General features: G+C 36.0%; 1 protein-coding gene across 2 annotated transcripts in view; it reads right to left on the minus strand.

Moving 5' to 3' along the window:
- The window catches only part of CNTN1 (contactin 1), a 406,368-nt gene that overhangs the window by 43,614 nt on the left and 347,499 nt on the right, over positions 1 to 15,255 (minus strand). For both annotated transcript variants that reach the window (XM_005680162.3, XM_005680161.3), the window contains exons 21-23: positions 12,470 to 12,656; positions 4,774 to 4,886; positions 3,852 to 4,008 (exon numbers count right to left, since the gene is read on the minus strand). In XM_005680162.3, the coding sequence (XP_005680219.1) occupies positions 3,852 to 4,008; positions 4,774 to 4,886; positions 12,470 to 12,656 (457 nt within the window). The remainder of the gene's footprint in view (positions 1 to 3,851; positions 4,009 to 4,773; positions 4,887 to 12,469; positions 12,657 to 15,255) is intronic.

Below are 15,255 nucleotides of genomic sequence, written 5' to 3' on the forward strand. Positions count from 1 at the left end.
AAAGGTTAAAGGAGCACAGGCGAAATCAATTGAGGGAAGAGTGTTTGGGTGGATCAGATTATACAGGCGAGTGGTGAGGAATTTTGATTTTATTCTATGGGATGTTTTTCTAAGAGGAAGGCTATATGATTTGACTTACGTTTGGAAGGATCAGTCTGGCTGTTATACAGAGAATGGACTACATATAGGAAGCCAAAATTGGAAGCCAAGAGAAATTTTAGAATTATAGTATAGCCAGAGGGGGATGATTGTGATGTAGACTCCAAAGTATGTGGAAATATATAAATGGTAGAGCATTTTAAGTATGTAAATTATGCCTGAAGTATTTTAGGCATTTAATGTATATTTTTTGAATGAGAAAATGAATGAAAAGCATGATGCATATAGACATGAAAATGTAGCAATATATTATATTCATAGCGACATATTTTAGGCACAAAAACTGAAACAAAGGAAAGTACTGGGAGTTTTTAAAACTTAACGAAAAGTCTAACATTTTCATATGTATTCAAATGCTTTTCCCATTACAAATACCTTGAAATTAATACATGATAAAATTCTAGAATGGTGTGTTCATAAAATACCTGATATTTCTTAATATTAGGTCTACAGGTTTTTGAGGGTTTTTCGGTACAGTTCTGACCAAAGTAAGAGATAAATAACAGAAATTCTGCATTAATAAAAACATTTTCTTTTATTTAGCAATAAAAGGAAACCCTTCTGAGTATATTTCAAGTTTCTAAAAAATCATACTCTGTGTCTTCTGTACATGGGCCATTTACACCCTGAAATCAGACTATAAACTTGGTGTGCTGCAGCTGGTCCATACTACCTGCCAAAAGGTGACTGTTACATTTTAAGGAAATTTGTGAGTCGGTTGTTTAAAATGCTAGTTCTTAACATTGAAACTATGTAAACTTATTAGTTAATTGAAAAAAATTAGAACAAAGATAGTAAATACTCAGCTTCATCGCTTTGGTTGGTTTTAATCGCTAAGTCATGTTCGACTCTTGCGACCGCATGGGCTGTAGCCTATCAGGCACTTCTGTCGGGTGGATTGCTCAGGCAAGAATACTGGAGTGGGTTGCTGCTTCTTTCACCAGGGGATCTTCCCAAACCAGGAATTGAACCCGGGTCTCGGGCACTGCAGGCAGATTCTATACCAACTGAGGTAGGAGGGAATCCCTTCCCTAGGCTTCCCTGGTAGCTCAGATGGTAAAGAATCTGCCTGCAATGTAGGAGACCTCGGTTCGATTCTTGGGTGGGGAAGATCCCCTGGAGAAGGGATAGGCTATGGACTCCACTGTTCTCGGGCTTCCCTGGTGGCTCAGTTGGTAAGGAATCTGCCAGCTGTGTGGATTACACTTTCACTTTCATCACTCTACTGCAGTTCATCTTCATCAGCGCTCCTGAGGTTATGCCTATTGTGTCTGGATGGTGACAATCCTATCACAGTGTCCTCCTGAGCTTGTTGTTTAGTCGCCAAGTGTCCAACTCTTTGTGACCCCATTGACTGTAGCCCACCACGCTCCTCTGTCCATGGGATTTCCCAGGCAAGAAGACTGGAGGGGGTTGCCATTTCCTTTCCCAGGGGATCTTTTCCACCCAGAGGCTGAACCCGCATCTCCTTTATTGTAGGGAGATTCTTTACCATTGAGCCACTAGGGAAACTTGTGCTCCTGAGCACCTCCTTCCAACTCCATGTTTAGGGACATCATGTAGCAAGCTTGAAATCAGACATGATGAAAATATTTACATCATAAAAATTGGCAAACACTATACACCAGGGCTTCCTCCCTCCTTCAGAGGGTCAATTGTTCAACATTTACCAGAACATCACTTCTTACAACTCTACTGATGCTACTGTCACTGCTACAAACTTCTGTAGTTTAAATCCCAGAAATTACCTTTTGCTTCACATTAGGAACACATCAAGGGTAAAAATGAAGAGAACAACAGCATGCCACTGTCTGGCTTCTAGAGAGGGAAGGTCAGTTTTCAAAAGTAACTTACTCAGGATTTTTTGCATTTTATCACTTTCAAAATAATTTCCCTTTGTGAAACAGCCCTTCTAAGTGTAAAGCTATTGAATCTGTGTGCTATCCAAGTTCAAAATTTGGAAAAAGTTTCAAAAATACAAAGATGCCGTGTTCTCCTATCAAAATAGTGATGACTTAAAAGATAGAGACTAATGTTGGAGTGGTGCAGTAGAAAATGCACTCATACACAATAATAATAGGAACACAGTTGATACATATTTTCAAAGAAAATTTGAAATATAGAAGTAAAACTCTTTAACTCATTGTTTGAATTTAACCTTCAGGAAGATTATTTAAATTTAACCTGCAGAAAGATTTATAAAAATGCAGTGAAAATAGTATTATTTATGATAGAAAAAACTGAAATGGGTAGATAATTTTGCACATTTGTTTGAGAGAATAGTAGTCGCAGTGTTAGTTGCTTAGTCGTGTCCGACTCTTTGAGCCCACAAGGCTCTTCTGTCCATGGGACTCTCCAGGCAAGAATACTCAACTGGATTGCCATGAAGACCTTCCAGACCCAGGAATCGAACCTGGGTCTACTGCATTGAAGGCAGGTTCTTTACCGTTTGAGCTACAGAGATTTTAAATAAAACTCATGAATTTTTCCATGTTCATGAAACATAATTGATAAAATCTGGATACGACAGGATATATTCAATAAAACCCCACACATGAAATTACAAATGTCTATAGGGTAACTTAAAGCAAATTCCACTGAACATTAGTTAAGCAGTTAGAGTGTTTGGAATATGAGTATTTATTTTATTTTCCTTTCATTTTTTGAAATTTCTAAATTTTTAAAAAGGCATAATAACAATGTCTAAACTAAATTGTTTTTAATGTAAATAATTTAAATTCATATGAAAACATAAAATTTCCATTCGTATTTTTATGCTTTTCTCATTGCAAATAATTTAAATAATTTGCAAATAAATCCAAACATCTTTTTAAAGTCTCGAATTGTACTATTTACCTAACATCTGACATTTCATGTTAATTCAACAGTTTCTTTGTATAGTTATGTTTGGACAAAAAATGCTAGCATTGTTTTAAAGGACTTTTTATTAGGTTAATGTATAGCATATTTATCTATTTAATTATATATCATCAAATTTTCTTCTAAATCAATTACTCCATCTTTGATTTAGCATCTTCTAGAATTTCATTGTCTCATAAAATTTTCAAAATAACATTGATTTTAATCCAGTATAAACTAAACCATGTGTACAGAGTGAGAGAAAAGCAACAAAATTTTAAAAATTAGTAGAATTTTACAAATCCAAATAGAGGAAAAAATCAATGCCTTACATATCTATTTCAAATTAACCAATGCTGTGAAAATAGAGTTTTCAGAAAAGGAATAGCTATACTGAGACAAATAGATATATTGGTAAAGGAAGAATTGTCATCTACTATCTTTCTTATTGTTATGCTAATATATGTAAGGTAAGGAAAGAGTGTTAGGAAAATATTAATAGTAGTCCAATGAATTTTCTTTTGATATTAGAGAAGTTTGGATATTATTATCTTTGGATAATATTATTTGTATAAGTTTGGATATTATTATTTATTATTTTAATAAATACCATTGTGTTTTGATGTTCAGATAATAATCAGTAAGTATCTGATATGTTGCCAATGTACTTTTGTGACACATAAGGGGACAAATATTAAATTTCAGGGCATCTTTAGCATTTCAAATCTACTTACAAATAATACTGATATTAGTGGGAATATCAGTCCCACATTTGTACTTGGGAACCCATATGGGCCTAGAAACTTATGAGTACTTAATTAAAATGTGCTTACCTGAAATTTTGACTTGAGACACCACTCCATCTCCTCCATCACTGTGTGCACGAACCTCTACAACATATTCTCCATCCCTGGGGATTGGGACTTCTATGGAGTGTTTATGAGTTGAATACAGCTTGCCATCATGCTGGCCATCAGGTCTATAGAGTACCTTTAAAAGTTTCAGAATATAACTATTTAATAAATGGGTAATAGTGAACCAATTCCCTAATACTAAATTTGAATAAATATGCTTATAATAATTTTAAAAAATATTAAGAAGCTATGTGTAAACTAGCTAAAAAATCCATATTATTTTTAAATCACATAGATTTTATTTATTTTAGGCTAAGCATCTGAATTTCATTTTTTGAAACTATCTAAAGTAGAGATTAAAAATGTATTTTTTAATGATAAAGGTATAAAATGAGGGCTCTTTCAATATATTGAAATAGTCTAAAAAATTGCCTCACAATTAGAATTTTTCACACTATTCCTAAAATTTGGTATCCATTAAAAAATGTGATAGTGATATAAATAATTTATAGAAATAATCTTTTTTTTCCATTTTTGTTCAGTTACAGAGGGTGCCTCAATACATCAAAGAATTCACTATATGCTTGGCAACATTATCTTAATCACTGCCAAGCAAATATCGATTCTTCCTCTCTTCCTTAAACACTAATTATTCTAATAATTCTATTCATTAAAGTAGTTATTCTATTTTGTTCACTTGACATTGTATTTTCCTGGAATTCACTGAAGATCTTTTTTCATTTCAAAATTTATCATAGCACTATGTCATCTGATTCCACTACACAACTAGAATAAGAGCTGGATGGGTTTTGACAAAACAACAATAAAAAAAAACAAATACCAATCACTCTTTATAAGAATGAAGCTTGTGTAGGAAATAATCTAGTAGTCTTTTGTATACCTTATATCCCGTCACTGTAGATTCATTCGACAGTGCAACCACATGATCCCAGGTGATTATGTAGCGTGAACCAGACCTTATGGAACTGATGATCCGCGGAGGCTGGCTTGGAGCTGTGAAAGTAACAACATGCTGCTGATGGTAACCACATGCAACTTCAGCTCTGCAAGCTGCATCACATCAGGAATCAGAATACTGATAGTGATATGGGGATAAAAATAGCTGATTTTGATGTCTGTATTACGTGCTTGGCCCTGTGTTCTGCATCCATGGTTTTATTTAATGTACCTCGTGGCCCTGGGAGGTAAGGTAATATAATGATCTCTTATTCTCTTCTCAGCAACCTTCAGTTGGTTGTCTCTTTTCCACCACTCTTTAGAAACTGCTATTCCCCAGGCCATCAGTCACCTCCAGTTGGCCAAATCTAATGTCACTTTTTTATTCTTTTCAAGTTTGACATCTCACAGCATTTCAGAGAATTAACCTTCTAATTCTTTCTTGAATATATTTTCTTAAATTCATAATCTCTTATAATCTTTCCTCCTGTCTCTCAGGTTGCTCCTTCTCATTAATCATTCTTTGCTAGCTCCATGACCTCTGCTAAGTTTCCCAATGTTGGGAAGACTTAGGACTTGATCCTGGGAACTCATCTCTCCTCTATGTATAAATCTCCCCAAACCTTATATCTGGGCCTATGGCTTTAAATACATACAATTCTGTCTCAAGGTAATCTTTCAACTTGTGCAGATATGTGTCCAACTTCCTATATCCTCCTCAATGTCTAAAGGGTTTCCCAAATGCAATATAATCAAGACAGACATTTACTATGTACCCTTCAAATCTACCTTTCTCTATTTCCCAAATTTACTAAATGGCACAACCAAACTCCCAATGTTTCAAGCCAAAATCTATTCAATCTTCTGTTTCATTCATTGCCAACATACAAATTAGCTGAAAACTATCAACTCTGCCTGCAGAAAATTTTCTGCTTCTTTCTATCCCTTTCTATCTCTGGTCACCATCAGCTCTTCCTTGAATATTAAAAAAGGTCTCCTAATTGGCTATACAGCTTTCACTCTTATTCTACCATGCTCCTTGTTTACCCAGAAGGCAGAAAATTAAATATATATATATATATATATATATATATATGTGATATCACTCTCTGCCTTAAAATTGTCCAGTGATTTCTTATGACACTTAGAGTTTAAACTCCTTACTATTATCTGTAAGACCCTGCTTCATATGACTCCTCCACAGTTCAGAGCTGGAACCATTGTCTTTTCTACACTTAAAACTCACCAAACTCCTCTCATGTAAAGGCTTTGTACTCATTATTTTCTCTGCCTGATAGAATCTCCTCAGCAAAGTCCTCCTTCTTATTACTCATATCCTAGGTCAAATAGGGTCTTCTCTAAAAGGACATTCCCAACTATCCGATTAGAATTTGGCTCCCACCCAAGCCATTTTAAATGTTCATATTTGGTTATTTCTTGGGTTTTATGTATAACTTATCTTTAATTGAATTGTAGTTGATTTACCATATTAGTTTCAGGTGTACAACAGTGATTCATATTTTTGATTATACCACTTTAAAAAGTTATAAAATAGCAGCTATGTAATTGTATATCAATGCCATACAATATATCCTTGTAGCTTATTTATTTTATATACAGCAGCTTGTACCTCTGAATCCTGTAACCCTAGTCCCTTTTAGTTTCCATTTGCATGAAATATCTTTGCCATCTCCTCACTTTCAGTATATGTGTATCTTTAGCTCTAAAGTGAGTCTCTTGAAAGTATCAAATACACGGGGCTTTTTTTCTACTTAATCAACCACTCTATGCCTTTTTTTTTTTCACTCTATGTCTTTTTTTTCACTCTATGTCTTTTGATTAGAACATTTAGCATATTGACATTTGAAATGATTATTGATAGACATGTACTTAATGCCATTCTGTTACTTGTTTTCTGGTTGTTTCTGCACTTCTCTGTTCTTTTAGTTTCTTCCCTTGTGGTTTGATGATTTTCTTTATTTGCATGCTTGTGTTCCTATCTCTCTAGTTTTTCTGTGTGTATAATTGTGGGTTTTGATTTGTACTTACCATGGAGTTCATATATGTTGACCTATGAATATATCTGTCTGTCTTAAACTGATTAAGTTCAAACACATTCTAAGATATCTACTTTTTAAACCCCCTTTGCAAGTTTTGTGTTTTGATGTCATATTTCACTTCTGCATGTTTAACCCTTAATAGTCTATTGTGGTTATAGTTAATTTTATAATTTCTTTTTACAATCTTCATAGTTGCTTATTCAAGTGCTCGATCCACAGCCTTTACTATATATTTGACTTTACTAGTAGGATTTTTTTCTTTTCTATCAATTCTTACTACTTATTGTAGCCTTGTCTTTTCCACTTGGAAAAGATTCTTTAAAAAATTTTGTAAGATTGATTTAGTATTGATAAACTCTGTTTTTGCTTATTTTATCTTTTGTTCAATTCTGATTGATAACCATAGTAAACAGCGTATCCTAGTTTGTAGGTTTTTCCCTTTTAGCACTTTAAATATATTAGGTAACTCCCATCTGGCCTGCAAAGTTTCTGTAGAAATGTCGGGTAATAGTCTTATGGAGGTTCCCTTGTATGTGATTTTTTAAATTTCTCTCTTACTGACTTTAAAATTCTCTCTTTAACTTTTGCCATTTTCTTTATAATATGTCTTAGGTTTCCTTGGGTTCATCATGTTTGGAATTCTCTGTGATTCCTGTATCTGGATATCTCTTTCCTTCTTCAGGTTTGGAAATTTTCAGCCATAATTTAATCAAATATATTTTGGCCCTGTTCTCTCTTCTTATTCTGGAACGCTCTATAATAAAAATGTTGCTATGATTGATGTTGTCACAGAGGTCCCTTAAACTAGTCCCTTAAAGTCTGTTTTTCTTTTGCTGTTCTGATCGGGTTATTTCCATTATTCTGTCTTCCAGATCTTTTGTATCACATAGTTTGCTGCTAATTCCATCTAGTTTTCATTTCAGTCATTGTATTCTTCAGTTGTGACTTATTCCTTTCTATATTTCCTAATTCTTGTTAAGATTTTCACTGTCTTCATTTATTGTTTTCCCAAGTTCAGTTAGTATTCTTATTACTAATGACAAACTCTATCTGGTAAATTATTTACCTCTTTTTATTAGTCATTTTTTAAGGAGATTTTTCCTTATTCTTTTAAACTATTCCTAATTCCTATGTATTCAGGTTTAAGTTTCTCAGACTCTGAAATTAGGTGAAACACTTCTTGTTGTTCAGTTGCTCAGTCATGTCTGATTATTTGCGACCCCATGAGTCCAGCATGCCAGGCTTCCCTGTCCTTCACTATCTCCAGGACTTTGCTCAAACTCATGTCCGTTAGGTTGGTGATACCATCCAACCATCTCATCCTCTATTGTCCCCTTCTCCTCCAGCCTCCAATCTTTTGCAGCATCAGGGTCTTTTCAAATGAGTCAGCTCTTTGCCTCAGGTAGTCAAAGGATTGGAGCTTCAGCTTCAGCATCATTCCTTCCAATGAATATTCAGGCTTGCTTTCTTTTGGTATTGACTGGTTTGATCTCTTTGCAGTCCAAAGGACTCTCAAGAGTGTTCTCCATCACCACAGTTCATAAGCATCAATTTTTTAGCACTCAGGCTTCTTTATGGTCCAACTCTCACATCATACATGACTACTGGAAAAACCATAGCTTTGACTAGATGGACCTTTGTCAGCAGAGTAATGTCTCTGCTTTTTAATATGCTATCTAAGGTGGTCATAGCTTTTCTTCCAAGGAGCAAGCGTCTTTTATTTTCATGGCTGCAGTCACTACCCACAGTGATTTTATAGCCTAAGAAAATAAAGTCTCTCACTGTTTCCAATGTTTCCCCATCTATTTGTTGTGAAATGATCAGACTGGATACCATTAGTTTTTTGAATGTTGAATTTTAAATCAGTTTTTTCACTCTCCTCTTTCACTTTCATCAAGAGACTCTTCAGTTCCTCTTTGTTTTCTGCCATAAGGGTGGTAGCATCTGCCTATCTGAGGTTATTGTTATTTCTTCTGGCAATCTGGATTACAGTTTGTGTTTCATCCAGCCCAGAACTTCTAATGATGTACTCTGCATAGAAGTTAAATAAGCAGGGTGACAGTAAACAGCCTTGACCTACGCCTGTCCCAATTTTGATCCAGTTCCTTGTTCCATGTTTGGTTCTAACTGTTGCTTTTCGACCTGCATACAGGTTTCTCAGGAGGCAGGGAAGGTGGTATGATATTCCCATCTCTTTCAGAATTTTAAAGTTTATTGTGATCTACACAGTTACGCAGAGTACATCATGAGAAACGCTGGACTGGAAGAAGCACAAGCTGGAATCAAGATTGCCGGGAGAAATATCAATAACCTCAGATATGCAGATGATACCACCCTTATGGCAGAAAGTGAAGAGGAGCTAAAAAGCCTCTTGATGAAAGTGAAAGAGGAGAGCGAAAAAGTTGGCTTAAAGCTCAACATTCAGAAAACAAAGATCATGGCATCCAGTCCCATCACTTCATGGGAAATAGATGGGGAAACAGTGGAAACAGTGTTAGACTTTATTTTTGGGGGCTCCAAAATCACTGCAGATGGTGACTGCAGCCATGAAATTAAAAGACGCTTTCTCCTTGGAAGAAAAGTTATGACCAACCTAGATTGTATAGTCAAAAGCAGAGACATTACTTTGCTGACTAAGGTCCATCTAGTCAAGGCTATGGTTTTTCCTGTGGTCATGTATGGATGTGAGAGTTGGACTGTGAAGAAGGCTGAGCGCCGAAGAATTGATGCTTTTGAACTGTGGTGTTGGAGAAGATTCTTGAGAGTCCCTTGGACTGCAAGGAGATCTGACCAGTCCATTCTGAAGGAGATCAGCCCTGGGATATCTTTGGACGGAATGATGCTAAAGCTGAAGCTCCAGTACTTTGGCCACCTCATGCGAAGAGTTGACTCATTGGAAAAGACTCTGATGCTGGGAGGGATTGGGGGCAGGAGGAGAAGGGGACGACCGAGGATGAGATGGCTGGATGGCATCACGGACTCGATGGATGTGAGTCTGAGTGAACTCCAGGAGATGGTGATGGACAGGGAGGCCTGGCGTGCTGCAATTCATGGGGTCTCGAAGAGTCGGACACGACTGAGCAACTGAACTGAACTGACACAGTTAAAGGCTTTAGTGTAGTCAAGGAAGACGTAAATATTTTTTCTGGAATTCCCTTGCTTTTTCTATGATCCAATGGATGTTGGCAATTTGATCTCTCATTCCTCTGCCTTTTCTAAATCCAACTTGTACATCTGGAAGTTCTCAGTTCATGTATTATTGAATCCTAGCTTGAAGGATCTTGAGCATTACTTTGTTAGAACTTGAAATGAGCACAATTGTGAGGCAGTTTAAACATTCTTTGGCATTGCCTTTCTTTGGGTTTGAGATGAAACCTGAGCCATTCTAGTCCTGTGGCCACTGCTGAATTTTCCAAATTTGCTGGCATATTAAGTGCAGCACTTAAACAGTGTCATCTTTTAGTATTTGAAATAGCTCAACTGTATTTCTATCCAGTTCTTGAAAGTTTGTTCCTATGTTTTAGTTGCTCTATCAGTCAGCGTATGCCCAGTGGCTTTGGTGGGAGAGCTGGATCTATAATTAGCACAGATCACATATTTTCCTAGGGCATGCTGGTGGGATATGGGGCTGGAAATGGAAGCGCTCTATCCAAAGGTAGGTGGGAGCTGGAACTTTTCCTATGTTCAGTGGCCATCACCATTCTACTGGGGGCAGTTTTGGGTCCCAAGGTGCTGGAGCAGAAGGCTTGAGGGTCAAGTTTAAGCTGATTTCATTCCCTTTAAATGTGTTCTCCCTCTCCCCCCAGCAACGGCATCTTTGCCCCCAGGGCTAAGCACTCCTAGAGCAAGGGTACTAGAGTGGGTGCCCAGAGCAGGCTAGAGCATGTGATAAGATGGTCCTGGCAAGACAGTCAGAGCTTGAGACAGCTCCCAATTCACAGCCTCTGTGAGCACAAGCAATGGTTTTCTTTGCTCCATTCAGATCCAGTGCTTGTTCTTTGCCAGTTCTATCCCCCACAGTTGCACAATCTCCTTGGCAATGTAGCCTTTGTTTTACTGGGGAGTTGTTCTGAAGAAGGCATCTGGTACAGGCTGGGACATATGCTGGGGCTGTCCCAGGAAATCACTCCAGCAGATTTTTCTCTTCATGAATGAGATTTTATTTTTCTACAGCCATCTTGTAAGTCCCACCAGTATTGAAATCTGCTGTTGGGACTCATCTTCCTGGTGCTGGACTCCATAGTTGGGAAACATTAGATTGGCTCAAACCACTCTCCAGGGAGGATCTCTGAGTCTGGGATATCCCCCTTCCACTTCTATGTCCCCTACTAGGGCTATGGTCCCAACCTGATTACTTCTCCCTTTCAACTTGATTCTATGTGGATCTTACTTATGAGCCTTGATTGTACAAGAGTATTTCCAATAGCCTCCAGTTTGTTTTCAGAGAGAATTGCTCTACATGTAGGTGTGTTTTCGATGTGTTCACTGAGGGAAGTGAGCTCAAGTCCTCTGCTCTGCCATCTTGGTCTCCTCCTCCCTTATTATCTATTTAATTTATTGCTCTGTCATTTGATGTTATCATATTTATTTGTCATATTTTTCTCTCCTTCCTTCTCTCTCTCCCTCTCTTTCCATTAGTTTGTTAAATTCTGTGAGAAGAGGATCTGGGTCTGGCTTGATCTTTTCTCTACCCTCAATAACTAGAGCTGTCGAGGGCACATAGCATACTTTTGATAAATTAATAAATTGGAAAAATTACAAAGGAATGAATTCTCTTTCTATAAATTACAAAGTTGATGTTTAAATATTGAAGTAATATGTCTACCCATACACAATTGAGTAAGTGATAGAGACAAATTTGAAACCCCTCTTTGATACCAAAGTCTGAATCCTACCTCCATGCTCTGTTATACCATTAGGACTATCTTTTCACCCAAATAAATTTCCAAACTCTAATGGTAATAATGTCTTCAAATTCTTGTGAAACTTCCCAGGATTCTGAATATAAATTCTCTTCTTCTATTTGTTCAACTTAATTTCAAGAAGGAGCTATCATAGTGAAGCCAGGGAGATGAGGATGAGCAGAAAATGTGAGCAGGGCAGGAGGTCTTATTATATTAACAATGAGAACATACAGTAATAAGATAGTGAAGATAATACTTCAAAATTTGACTTGCATTTGCATTGTACAATGATGACATAAATCAAAGCAAAGAAAAACTACACAGTTTTCATTTTCTCATGCTATTGATGCATTCTTATAAAGTCAAGTTTAAAATAATAAACTAATTATCTAATGATGCAAGATTTTGTGGATAGTCTTTAGAAAAGGAGGTTCTGCAATTTTATTTCTGAAATGGATATTAATTAGTGAAAGTATTTGCCACATTTTTCATCTACAATAACTAACAATGTTTTCATTTGTTTTTGTTGTATTTTAAAACTTGTGTGATTTTAAAGGCTAAAATTGAAACCCAAATGTGCTCAGATTGCTAGGTAGTAAATTTCTCTCACCTGTAACTGTATCATTCAATCAATTGGGAATTTTGGCAAGTATGTAATGCAGATATTGAGACTCACGTGCTTTCTTGGTGAAGGTCTCAATCATATCACTGGGAGGTCCACACCCTGCACTATTGCACGCCCTGACTTCCACAAAATACTGGGTGTCAGGCAGAAGGTTCTCCAGCCTGGCCGAGTATTCTTGGCTAGCAACTTGAACTCTGTGTGCAGCTGCTTCTTTGTCATGGGAAGCCCAGTACCGAATCTGCAAACATGCAAGTTAAGTAAAGTTTTTTCATGATTCAGACACTTCAGCTGTAAAAAATTCTTTTCAACTTGTTATGACACCATTGATGATGGCTGGGCATCAGATTCTCAAATGTTACTTGCTGTTTCATTTCTATCAGTCTTAGACTATGGCAAAGCACATAATGCAGATCTGATTAAAGATGTCGAAAGCAAATTAAAGCCTCACTTCAAGGCCTGAAATAGCCATACACAGATGAAAAAAGAGAAAAAAACAAAAAACTTTGCATAAGGTTTGCTCTCAAAACATAAAACTGGTCTTGTTTAGAAGCATTTGACACAATAATTTATATCATTGGTTTTCTGCTTTATTTCTGTTTATATGATTGCAAATTTGTTAAGGGTCACTGATAAAAACAACCACGTGGTCTAAAACAGGCTAGCATAATTATTTTCAGCTAGCTTATTTCAGAAATAGGTAAAAGAATCTTCTTTGAACCTATATAGAGACCAGCTATCAAAGAAATATTATACCTAATAACTGGTTGCAGAAACTATCTTTAAAATGTTTTTAAAGATTTCATTCATGTGGTGATTAGAAATGATTACTTTTACCATCTAGCACATCAATGACACCCTTCATGGGCTCTTAAATTTTAAGTTGAAGCCATGAATTATAATTTTCATTCCTCAAATAAATTTTTGATTAAAAAATCTATAATTATATCTGTTATAAATAAAAATAAAACTTGTTTATAAGTTTACCTATTTTATATTTTAAATGTCCTGTCTGTAAAACAATGAGATTTTAATTTCACAATTAACCAATAAGATAAAATTTAATATTGATATAATTCTGAAATTTTGTTTTACATAAACCCATATGAAGCCATTATAAAATGGAACTGGACAGCTCAAATTTCCATAGTAACAAAATGAGCACATTTTTAAAAAAAGGCTAGTTATTAATTTCTGATTGGTTTCCTTTGATATATTTTTATCTTGTTGACTAGTGCTCATATTTTCTGATGTCAATACATTTTCTCCTAAGAGTTTTGATAGAATCTCTTTGGCTTTTCTGCTCTCTGACCAAGGATGGCTCAGAATTGAGGAAGTAGAATTATACCAAGTGGTTCCAAAGTCAGATGGCAGAGAAAAGATTTATGTATCCTTGTGAAGGCATGAGTTTCCTCATGCTGGGAGCATTCAGGCAGTGCCTACATTCATCTGAGAAAGAGGAAGACAGCTACATTTCAGTGGGCATTTGAACTATGTGACATGTAAGGCCTCCTCCACCGCTTGGCTGAAGAGAAATAAAATGCACATTTATATTCCAATGAAATGCCAGGTACTAAAGCAGGATCATTCACGTGTATTATTTTCTCAACAAGTCTGGAATAGTACCATTTACCTTGTTTAATGCTGCAGTCCATGGGGTCACAGAGTCGGACACGACTTAGTGACTAAAGAACAACACTTTGTTATATAGCAATCAAAACTGAAGCCCCTGATCTTCAGGGACTTTTATATGGATGTCTGTTGACTGAGACTACCTTTCACAATCTTCATTCCAATATCACAACTTTTCTATACAGTTTAAATAGGAGAAACTTTTTTTTAAGGCATTGTAGATTTATAGTGTTGTGCCAACCTCCTCTGCTGTACATCAAAGTGACTCAGTTGCATACATATATACATTATTTTTTTATATTCTTTTCCATATTCTGTGATAAACCATAAAAGAAAAGAGAAGATTTTTAACTAAATATTCCTAAGATACTAAGCACTAAAATAAGGACTTAACAGTGACAAATTTTTTCACATTTTACTCAAAATTCCATGAGGCGTTTTGGCAATAAAGAAGGAAAGAACAAATTTTCTTTAATTTACTCTTTGCATCTATATCCTAAGTGTCTAATTACTATATTCATCTGATTTTGATACAGATCTATGTTACACGGTCTCCACTGAAATTCCCAATAAACTTAAGCATTGCTTTAGTTATGCCGTGGTAACTAGGGAACCCAGAGAGTTAATGAGTATGCAAAATAACCTCTGATTTCCTTATTTTATAATATGAGATTTGAATGACATTTTTACAGTATTTTAAGCATCTACTAATGAAAGCACCGGATACAAAATTATTTTGGTTGAATAAGCTCTCTCCTTAAATCATGCATTTACATATAAATTGAAATATTTTCAAACAATTCTAAATTAAACAGTCTATATAAAATATGGCATTGTATTTTTTTTTTTTTTATCTGAACTAGCCATTGACCATGCACTTAGAGATAATTTCCAAATAGACAATTTGGGCGACTGCATTTTGATCCTTGCCGTGAGTTGCCCTTTGAGGTGAAGACCCAACTTTAACCTGAGAGAAAACTGCTTGGAATGAAGCGAACCCACAGTAATGGAGCAGAACAAAGGCATGGCTTTTGACTGATCACTAGGGAGACCAAAAGACAGCCTGAACAAGCTAGTGTAAAAATGAACAAATAGATGCGGCTGCTGTGGCTTTAAGGATGCTGCTGCTGCTGCAATAGACCATAAATTCATCTTCACGTGCTAGAGCAACATATGGTGTATTTATTTCTATTGCATGCTGTGGTATT

This window comes from Capra hircus, chromosome 5 (genome assembly GCF_001704415.2).
Source record: "Capra hircus breed San Clemente chromosome 5, ASM170441v1, whole genome shotgun sequence".
Lineage (NCBI taxonomy): Eukaryota > Metazoa > Chordata > Mammalia > Artiodactyla > Bovidae > Capra > Capra hircus.